This window comes from Polistes dominula, unplaced genomic scaffold, assembly GCF_049000335.1.
Source record: "Polistes dominula isolate Pdom_NZ unplaced genomic scaffold, Pdom_raw_medaka contig_73, whole genome shotgun sequence".
In the NCBI taxonomy this organism is placed as follows: domain Eukaryota; kingdom Metazoa; phylum Arthropoda; class Insecta; order Hymenoptera; family Vespidae; genus Polistes; species Polistes dominula.
This window is the reverse complement of record NW_028300951.1, coordinates 8481423-8491102: the sequence shown is the minus strand read 5'-3', so window position 1 is coordinate 8491102 and position 9680 is coordinate 8481423. Positions and strand designations below refer to the sequence as shown.

Genomic DNA, 9680 nt, shown 5'->3' with positions numbered 1-9680 from the left:
GTAAATAATATTTAAAAACTAATGACCTTTTTTTATCTTCTTCTGTAAACTAATGTTACACTATCATCATCGATAGTAAAATTCTCGGTAATGAAATAATATAATTAGTAGGAGTGGTCTAATTAATTGTTTCAATTCAATTAGTATCTTTTTTTCTTTTTTCTTCTTGTTTCGATAATTTCTACAAATTTACTTTTTCTAAATTATTCCCATAAGTAAACAATGTTTTTTCCTATCCACTTTGATCTTTAACAAATATTTGTTTATTTCACGTTAACACGTGCACACTTTATATTTAATAATTTATATATATATTGATATCTTCGATTTTACTTAAACAAATAGGAAAATAAAATTCTTGAAATGTAATTTTACATTCACATGTGAAATATAAATTTCAAAGACATGTGTTATATATTTATATTAGTTCGTGGATAATGAGTATATATAAATTTCTCAATATCAAATAAATTCAAATTTTATATCGTGTACGAGATATCGATCTTCGTAGTAAAGTTTTATGTCGATAGGTTTCTCAGCGCCATCTAGTCATCGATTACATCAAGTTCTGAAAAATAACTTTTATCTTCTGTCGGTAACAAAATGTTTTTCTTTACTAATTTTAAAATAAAAAAATAAATTTATACGAGAAAACGCATACACAGATACGCAAAATATGAATAAAATGTAATAATTATATATACAGAATAAGAAAAAAATATATAAATATATTTTAAAATTAAATGTTAAAAGAAAATAAGAGTATAAGAAGGATAGAGACTAGTAATGAAATTATTTCAAAAGAAAATATTGGATTCCGTAGCTTCTTTATTCACCTTTTACTACTCATTATTATCGTTATTCATATGTACAGAAAAACTGTTTTTCTTAACCAATTTATTTTGCAAAGTGTCAAAGATTAAAGTGCCGAGTTACTGCAAAGATATTGCTTGCTCCTGCACATAACACGATTCACCATCACCACATAACAATAATTCTATGTGGATCGAGTAAAAAGAAAATTGTCATTGATAAAAAGCAATATATATATATATATATATATGTAGTTGTAGTAGTAGTAATAATAGTAGTGTATACCATTGTAAAAAAGTTATTTTTACGTGTAGTATATGGGTACGATATAGTCCATAGTTCGTTTGTAATTTGTATATTTCTGTCTGTAATTTAAATACATTTATATTAAAGGCAGAAATGTACTTATACGAATAAACATACGGGACTATGCAACGTATGTACGTATATCTTGAGCACACAATCAGACTGTTACCTAATCTTATAATTGAAAAAGATGAATATTTAAAGAACAGGTCCCGTATACCTAAAACGAAATCTATCCAAAACCTACTACACACTGCATTATAATATTCCGCGTAATACTTAAAAATTAAAGGTTTGATCATATGAATCGTGCTTACCTTTGTGCTTACGCGGATTTATGTAATTAAAGTTGGAAGAACAAAAAAAGGAAACGATATTTATCAAAATTATTAGAGGAAAAGACGAAAAAAAAAAGAAAAAAGGAAAGAACAGACACCGCTAAATAAAACTTCCCGTAGTAAAAGAATGGAAGCGTTTCGGATAAAAAGGATGACGATGATGATTACTTTCGTTAGCAGTAATAACGACAAAAATATAATAGTAATGAGAAAAATGTTGGTTTAGCTTTGTTTTCTCGAATAAGTCACAGATATAGGATTTTATTATTTCCGTATAATAATAATAATTAGAAAATATAATTAAGCCGAGCTAAATTATGAATTTTCTCTTGATGTTTTTTTTTCCAAAGAAACTCGTTATCGCGAGATAGCCTTACGTAGTTTGGACTTCCTCTTAGATTCATGTAAATCGTACAAGTTAAGGAAGTGCGCGCTTTAGTTGTTAATGTTTTTTTATTATTAATATTAATATTAATCGATATTAATAATGTTCGTAGCGTATATTATATATATATATATTTATATATATCATATAATTAATTTATACTCGTAGCCTTTCCTACGAAATTCTTTACGATGGAAGAAATGACGAAGCAAACGCTTTGATAAACGAAAATTACGAATACCAAAGAAACGTGAAAAAGATTTAATAATAATCTGGACGTTAGAAGATTTGGAGAATCCGTAACGTCGCGACCCTTTGTTGATTCTGCTCTCGTTATTTTTATTAACGGAATGCAATTTCATAGGAAATGCCTTGATTACTGTTGTTGTAATAGATGTTAATAATGTTGTTCTTGTTGTTAACGTTGACGTCGAGCATAAAAACTTCCTCTTATACGAAAGGCATGAAGAAAGAGGAGCAACTACCTCAGCTACAAGAGGCCGGAGCCCATCCGGCGATACATGCATACGGAAACTAGTTATTTCTTTTTCTGGGCCTTCTCGGCGGCCTTGGTGACTTTTCCACCTGTTGTGTCTTTGAAATTGACAGCCTTGATTACACCGACTGCCACTGTTTGACGCATGTCACGTACTGCAAAACGTCCAAGCGGAGGGAACTCTTGGAATGCCTCCACGCACATTGGCTTGCTTGGCACAAGGTTCACTATTGCTGCGTCTCCCGACTTAATAGATTTTGGATTCTCCTCAGTAGTTTTACCAGTACGACGGTCGCACTTCTCTTTTATTTCGGCAAATTTGCACGCGATATGGGCGGTATGGCAATCCAATACAGGAGTATAACCATTGCTGATTTGTCCTGGATGATTCAATACTATCACCTGTAACATAATAGTCAATTTGTAATCATTTTTCATTTACCACCATCCTTGTGAGATGATTTTTTACTTTTATAAAAATTTCATATTAATTTAAATGTAATTCATAATATATGTCAAAATATATACTTGGGCAGTGAAATCGGCTGCTCCTTTTGGTGGATTATTCTTTGAATCGCCAGCGACGAAACCACGACGCAATTCCTTGACCGATACGTTCTTAACGTTGAAACCAACGTTGTCACCAGGAACAGCTTCTGGCAAAGCTTCGTGGTGCATTTCTACAGACTTTACTTCAGTAGTAAGACCGGCTGGAGCAAACGTTACTACCATACCTGGTTTCAATACACCAGTTTCAACACGACCAACTGGTACCGTTCCGATACCACCAATCTTATACACATCCTACAAAAAGAAAAGATTTAATTTTTAATAATCTTCATTGTAAAATATCGAACATTATAAAATTTAATTTATAAAAAGATCAGACGTCTCTGGCCATCAACGGACAATGTCCTCTGGTGGAAACCGCGAATGAGTTAAAATTATTTATCATCATATTCATAGAATTTTGTTTTAATGCACATATAAAAATCATTTAATTATGATTAAGAAATTACCTGGAGTGGAAGTCGGAGTGCTTTGTCTGTTGGCCTGGTTGGCGGAAGAATAGCGTCTAATGCTTCAATGAGGCATTTACCTTCAGCCTTTCCTTCTTTACGTTCAACAGTCCATCCCTTGAACCAGGGCATCTTGCTGGATACTTCCAACATGTTGTCTCCGTGCCAGCCAGAGATTGGTACAAAGGCAACCGTAGCCGGATTGTAACCAATTTTCTTAATGTAAGAAGAAACTTCCTTTTTTATTTCTTCGTAACGGGTCTCGGAGTAAGGTGGTTCAGTAGAGTCCATTTTGTTAACTCCAACGATAAGTTGTTTAACACCAAGAGTAAAAGCTAGCAGAGCGTGCTCACGAGTTTGTCCGTTCTTTGAAATCCCAGCTTCAAACTCTCCCGTACCAGCAGCTACTATCAATACTGCGCAATCAGCTTGCGAAGTACCAGTGATCATGTTTTTAATAAAATCTCTATGACCAGGTGCGTCAATGATTGTGACGTAATATTTAGAGGTCTCGAACTTCCAAAGAGCGATGTCAATAGTTATACCACGTTCACGTTCAGCCTTCAATTTGTCCAATACCCAAGCATACTTAAAGGAACCTTTGCCCATCTACAATATAACAAATAAATCAAGTATGATTAAATCTGCTCCTCTATCATTTTGTTTTGTAAAATTAATCAATTAGGTAAATGAATTGTTTATATGTTAAGAATTATGTGACACTCAGACGTGAATTGGCCGTCAACAGACAATTAAGTCTTCCGGTGGAAACCGCGAATGTATCCAAAGTATTTATCATCATCGTGTCATAAGTAATGAACAATAACAGTGAGATTATTGCTAATATATGAAACAATTATAATTAACAAATGATAAATAAAAATAAGGATTGATAACTTACTTCTTGGGCTTCCTTCTCGAACTTCTCAATGGTACGTTTGTCGATACCACCACATTTGTAGATCAAATGTCCGGTGGTGGTTGATTTACCGGAGTCTACGTGGCCAATGACCACAATATTAATATGAACTTTCTCTTTTCCCATGATGAAATTTTTTTTCCTGCGATTTTCTTTGAATTATATCTAAGAACACAAAAAAATCAATAATTAAAATAATGAAATATTCATTGTTTATTATATTTCATTATTAAATAAAAAATCTGAAAACCAAAAAAGAACAAAAATATCTCAAATACATTTACTGTAAAAAGTTTATGGTAGTATTGATAATTAAGTGTTCAGTAACCTATTTCATCAATTTATTCGATTATGATTTTTTCTAATAATTTTCCATTAATCTAAAATAAGATCAATCTAAATTTGCTAAACTATAGTTTGATGAAATATATCATTCTCCTTTTTATTCCCGGCCCACGTGGCGAGTGTGAATATTCGAGAAAGAAACCGGCCGCCATTTTGTTGAAGGCTAAAAGCAGCGCTGCTGCCGTTGCCGGTGCAATTCTCGTGTTCGATGATCACGAACTGCATAACGGTCCGATTAAGTTTCTAATTTTTTATTAACGTAAATATATGCATCAGAATAAGAGGAATCTTTTAAATCTCTAATTTATATTTTATTCAATCAAGTTTTTAATTTTATTTCGTAATTACTCTAAGCTACGTAAAAATTGTTTCAACCCTTCCCCTCCCACGCGTTTCGAAATGATACAAGAACAAAAAAATTATCTTTTCATCTAAATTAAATTTCCAATCGAGATTTCGAGATCATTTTCAGAACTTGCAATGAGTTCATTTATTATTTTCAATTATTCGAAATGTAAGCGAGAAAAATTCTTATAAAAAAAAAATTTTTAATCATCTTGTAACGATTTTTTAATAATACTCCTACACACGAAAAAAAACCCCAACGATAATAAATATGGATCAATGCTGTGCCATATATTGGCTAATTGTGAATGTGCATTGAATGTATAATGCAAATGGTAGAGAAATTCAACGATCTTATATATTTCTCTCTTTTGCGATAAAGAAATTTGAAGTGCACAATATGGAACTAATTAAACTCGAATAATAATTTTTGTTCATAATTTAATCGCTGTTACGAGTTCACCGTTTTATATTTTTATATTATTTAAATTTTCTCATGGAATTAATGCAACGCTGAGTCATTACTTAAAAATGTACAATTAGAGCATGCAAACATAAGTTTCTAGTTACTTCCTAGTTTTTTATTATATTTTTTTTTTTTAGTTTTATCTTTTTTTTATACTTTAAGATAATTAATATCAGCCCACACGAGTATTCGATATTACAAAAAAAAAAATGTTGCCGCATACTTTTCCCTTTGTACTTAAAACTATGCGAAAATCACGTTTGACCAGAATAAAAATTGAAAAATAGATAAACTTAATTTTTCTTTATTTCGAGAGATAAAAGTATTGCACGTTGACGATGATAATGAAAAATAACAAAATACGGTAGCTCACGCGATTTGTTTCACGACCGATATTCGAGACGACTCTGTGACATGGGAAGAACAATCATGGCGCATCCGGTTTCGTACTCCTGTTCTTTCCACCGTACCTGGCTTTTTAGCCCTTTCTTATTCTTTTTTTCCTTTTCCTCATTTTCTCTTACCCCATTTTCCATAAAATGCGAATCATTACTCTCTTTGTACAATTTCTTTAATCTTGTATTTCTTTTTTCAACGAATATTAAAACATACGCTAACGAAAATGTCGGCTTTTTTGACCTTTCGGTACATTTTTTATTTCTCGCAAAAAAACAGGAACGATGTTAAGTGCGTACGTTAAAACAATTCGTTTTACCGTAACGAGAATTTGACGAGAATGAAACGAGTTAAAAAGCCGGCAAAGATATACTGAGAAAGAAAGAGAAAGAGATATAGAGATAAAGAAGACGTGCAACGAAACTTGGGGCCACGCGCCTTTTTTACCTCCTTCTACCAAGGGCCGAGATTTAGGTGTTAAAATTTCTTACCATCTCGTGCATTTAGTTAAAAAATCATGGCACAACACAATTATCCATATATTAACGCGTTGTTTTATCCCCTACCTGATGACCGATGGAATTAATAGCACTCGAAAATTGTTGGATTATCTTAACTTAGATGAAACACGACAACCACTCACCTCTAGATGCCAAGACAGAAAGAGATCGTCCCTACAATGTGACATGCGCACACAGACTACCAGCCGTAGCCTCGACGGCAGCGCCACCATCGTATCGATCATTTCTTCCAAGAAAAATGTATTTTAACCTATCGTATTATACAATTTTCTTTTGTACTTTAATAGAATTTGTTTTTTATTAATTTATTTTTTATATTTATTTATTAAACTTTATTTATACTTTATTTTGTATTAAAATAATAGAAAAGTATGGTGGATTTTATTCGATGCCGATGACTTTTGGGTTCGAGGCTACGGTTACGCGGCAACATCGATAGGCGTGTCTTCCTTTGGCATATAACCGATCATAGAGTACCTTTATTCCTGTCTTCGACTCGCTACAAAAGACGACCAATCAGAAACGTTCGATAGATCGAAACGGAAATTGTACTCGAATAAGAGCGAAAGAGAGAGTGAGTGTGAGAGGTAAGAAAGGGAGTTAGAGAACGAGGGAGAGGGAAAATAACGTGCCGATGATTCGAACTAGTTATATATATATATATATATATATATATATATATACATTGTGAGTTCTCTTACGATCCAGGGACGTATATAGTTATATAGATTGTCGAGTTCATTGGTAGGGTTTCAAATTTGTCGAATTATACTCGAATAATATATGAAAATTATTTTAATATTTAATGAAATTATAAAATATTTTGTTCTTTTTGATATATAATTGTTATTGTACTACGAATTTTCTAAACAAAATATTTTTAATAATTAATATATCTATACACGTAGGTGTGTGAATGTATATTTATTGCATTTTGCAAAAAAACATAAATTTGAAAGAAAATAAGAATCAGAATTGATTAGTAATCTCATTAAAGAGTCTCATAGCAATTTAATTTCTTGTCTACACGTATTTACATTCTTATAACGAACACAATAGCATATGATCGATAATACGATAACTGAGAAGTGCCATAAAAAGTATTAAGAAAAAAGAAATGGACAAATTCGATTTTCCTTGATGATGTCGCCATTGATTTTCTGCAAAAGTATACGAGTTAAAAAATAAATACAATCAATAAGGTATTTGTAACGTTCCACTACGATTTTCTATATAAATTTTTTCACAATAGTGCACTCAAACCATGAGTGATATTAAATCAGTAGATTATATAAATAATAATCGAAGGGTTTTCTTGTATATAAAAGATAATTAAGGCAAATTATTAGTTTTAGTTACAAATCTCATCAATTAAACATATTTCTTCTTTATCACTTGATATTAAAATAAAACATTGAAATTATCCCGCGTTTAAATGGCGACGTCAGTTCCTAGGTGTAGGCAACCCGTTATACATCGGTGAAGAGTAAAAAAAATGCTACAGGTGTTCGTGCAAATTTTCTGAAAGTTAATTTAATTAAAAAGAATCTCTCAATATATGTTGTTAAAAAAAGAAAATATTTATTCGTTAAAAAAAGTTTTGTTTAAGAGCAAGTAACAATAATTAAAACTTTGTTAATCGATAAAAGTAATATTACGATAAAATAATCTGTTATTTTTTAATGAACGAATGAAATGTTTTCATTAAGATAATTAATTTTGAAGTTCAAATACTGTTCGATTATGAAGAAAAGAAGAAGGTGAGAATTTTCAATCCTTCGCAGAAACTTTTCTATTGATCGACTTCCTGGTTATTGAAGAAGAAGGATCGAACGAACAAAGGAAAGAGAGATGGATATATTTTTTTTTCCTTAGCTCCACCTTTATTCGTACCTCGAGAAACATCGGCTTTTATCTTTTCAATATAAATATATATACTCGTATATAAATATATATATATATAAGATTTATTATTAATAGTCGAATATATACTTTATATACTTAAATAGACGAGGGTGATTGTTATTTTATAATTGATAATTAAAACCCTGAGTTAAAAACATAAAAATAATATAATATATTGTTAGATTGAAATTAAAAAAAAAATTGGACGACAAGGAGAAGATACTTAAAAGTAATTATAAGTGTTCTAAATCTTAAATATTATTTCGACATGAAAGAAAGAATACCTTTTAATTATTCGAGATAATGAAATAAAAAGAAACAAAAATTTAAAAGATTACTTCTTTAACTTTTCTCTTTTATTTTCTATTTAATTCGAGCCTCTAATGGGAATAATTTATTCATGAAAAGTTCTTTTTAAAAATGTCCAACAAAAACCATTCTCTCTTTAATATAATAAACAAATAATTTTCTTTGTCTTTATGGAAAAAAATAATATTATTTTTATATAATTGCAATTAAGATTAAAATTATAATATATTACTGAAACAAAAATGACGATTAACTCTTTAGTTAGGGCGTGCTTGGAACGAATATCGTTGCATATAAATTCACTCGTACGAAAGTATTATATCGTTACACGGTACAACGACCCCTATATGGGTCGGTCGGTCGTTCATACGAGGTTTTTGCACGGACGACCAGTAGTGTATGGGGGTCGACATTAATGAAACAGTTCAAAATCAAAAGGCAAATTTAAAAGAGGGAAAAAATTGATTCTTAATTGATGTCAGGATTATTAGGAAACTAAAAAAAGAAACACAGAAACTTCATATTTTCCCACTTTAACCGTCTATTTATATTTCAAGATTCCTAATGACAAATCCGATCGTACAGACACTCGCACGTGGAAGCAATGTGTGTGTGTGTGTGTGTGTGTGTGTGTGTGTGTATGCGTATGTATGTGTTTGTTTAGTAGTGTGTGATTCTTCTAAATCCTTAAAAATTGAAAAATAACTTTTATCGTCGAGGAAGAAAACAGAGAGATATACACCATGTAGAAATGGACAAGAAAATTGCATGTATACCCATTTTTTTTTCTTATAATGCATGGTATAGGTGTACTTTAACGTATACCAACCAATGCGCCACACATATACACATACCAGGAGGCGTAGTTTTGTTTAAATGTATTCTCGAAGAATTATGGGCGATGGTTTATAGTTACACGTAAACGTATTATAACTTTTCTTATTATTATTTTCTTCTTCTTCTTCTTCTTCTTCTTCTTCTTCTTTTTCGTTTATTTTTATTTATTTTTCGTTACGAGTAAAATCGTTAAATCCCGGATTTGGGGGGATGGGGGCAAGGGGGATAGAGGTTGGGGTAGTACAGAGGAGTCGAGATGTATTTAGAAGGGCTGAATGAG

General features: G+C 31.2%; 1 protein-coding gene across 3 annotated transcripts; it reads right to left on the bottom strand.

Moving 5' to 3' along the window:
- Positions 1 to 810: 810 nt before the first annotated feature.
- Positions 811 to 6603, bottom strand: LOC107069488 (elongation factor 1-alpha F2). 3 transcript variants are annotated; one of them, XM_089172037.1, is made up of 5 exons: positions 6472 to 6603; positions 4259 to 4441; positions 3358 to 3966; positions 2867 to 3142; positions 811 to 2740 (listed from the first exon to the last, which is right to left on the bottom strand). In XM_089172037.1, exons 2-5 carry the CDS (start codon positions 4400 to 4402, stop codon positions 2381 to 2383), a joined length of 1389 nt encoding a protein of 462 aa, XP_089028163.1. In that variant the 5' UTR covers positions 4403 to 4441; positions 6472 to 6603; the 3' UTR covers positions 811 to 2380. The 3 variants fall into 3 exon arrangements, with proteins under 3 accessions (XP_089028163.1, XP_015182319.1, XP_015182320.1); XM_015326833.2 differs by having other exon boundaries at positions 6395 to 6521; XM_015326834.2 differs by lacking the exon at positions 6472 to 6603 and adding an exon at positions 6320 to 6465.
- Positions 6604 to 9680: the final 3077 nt, after the last annotated feature.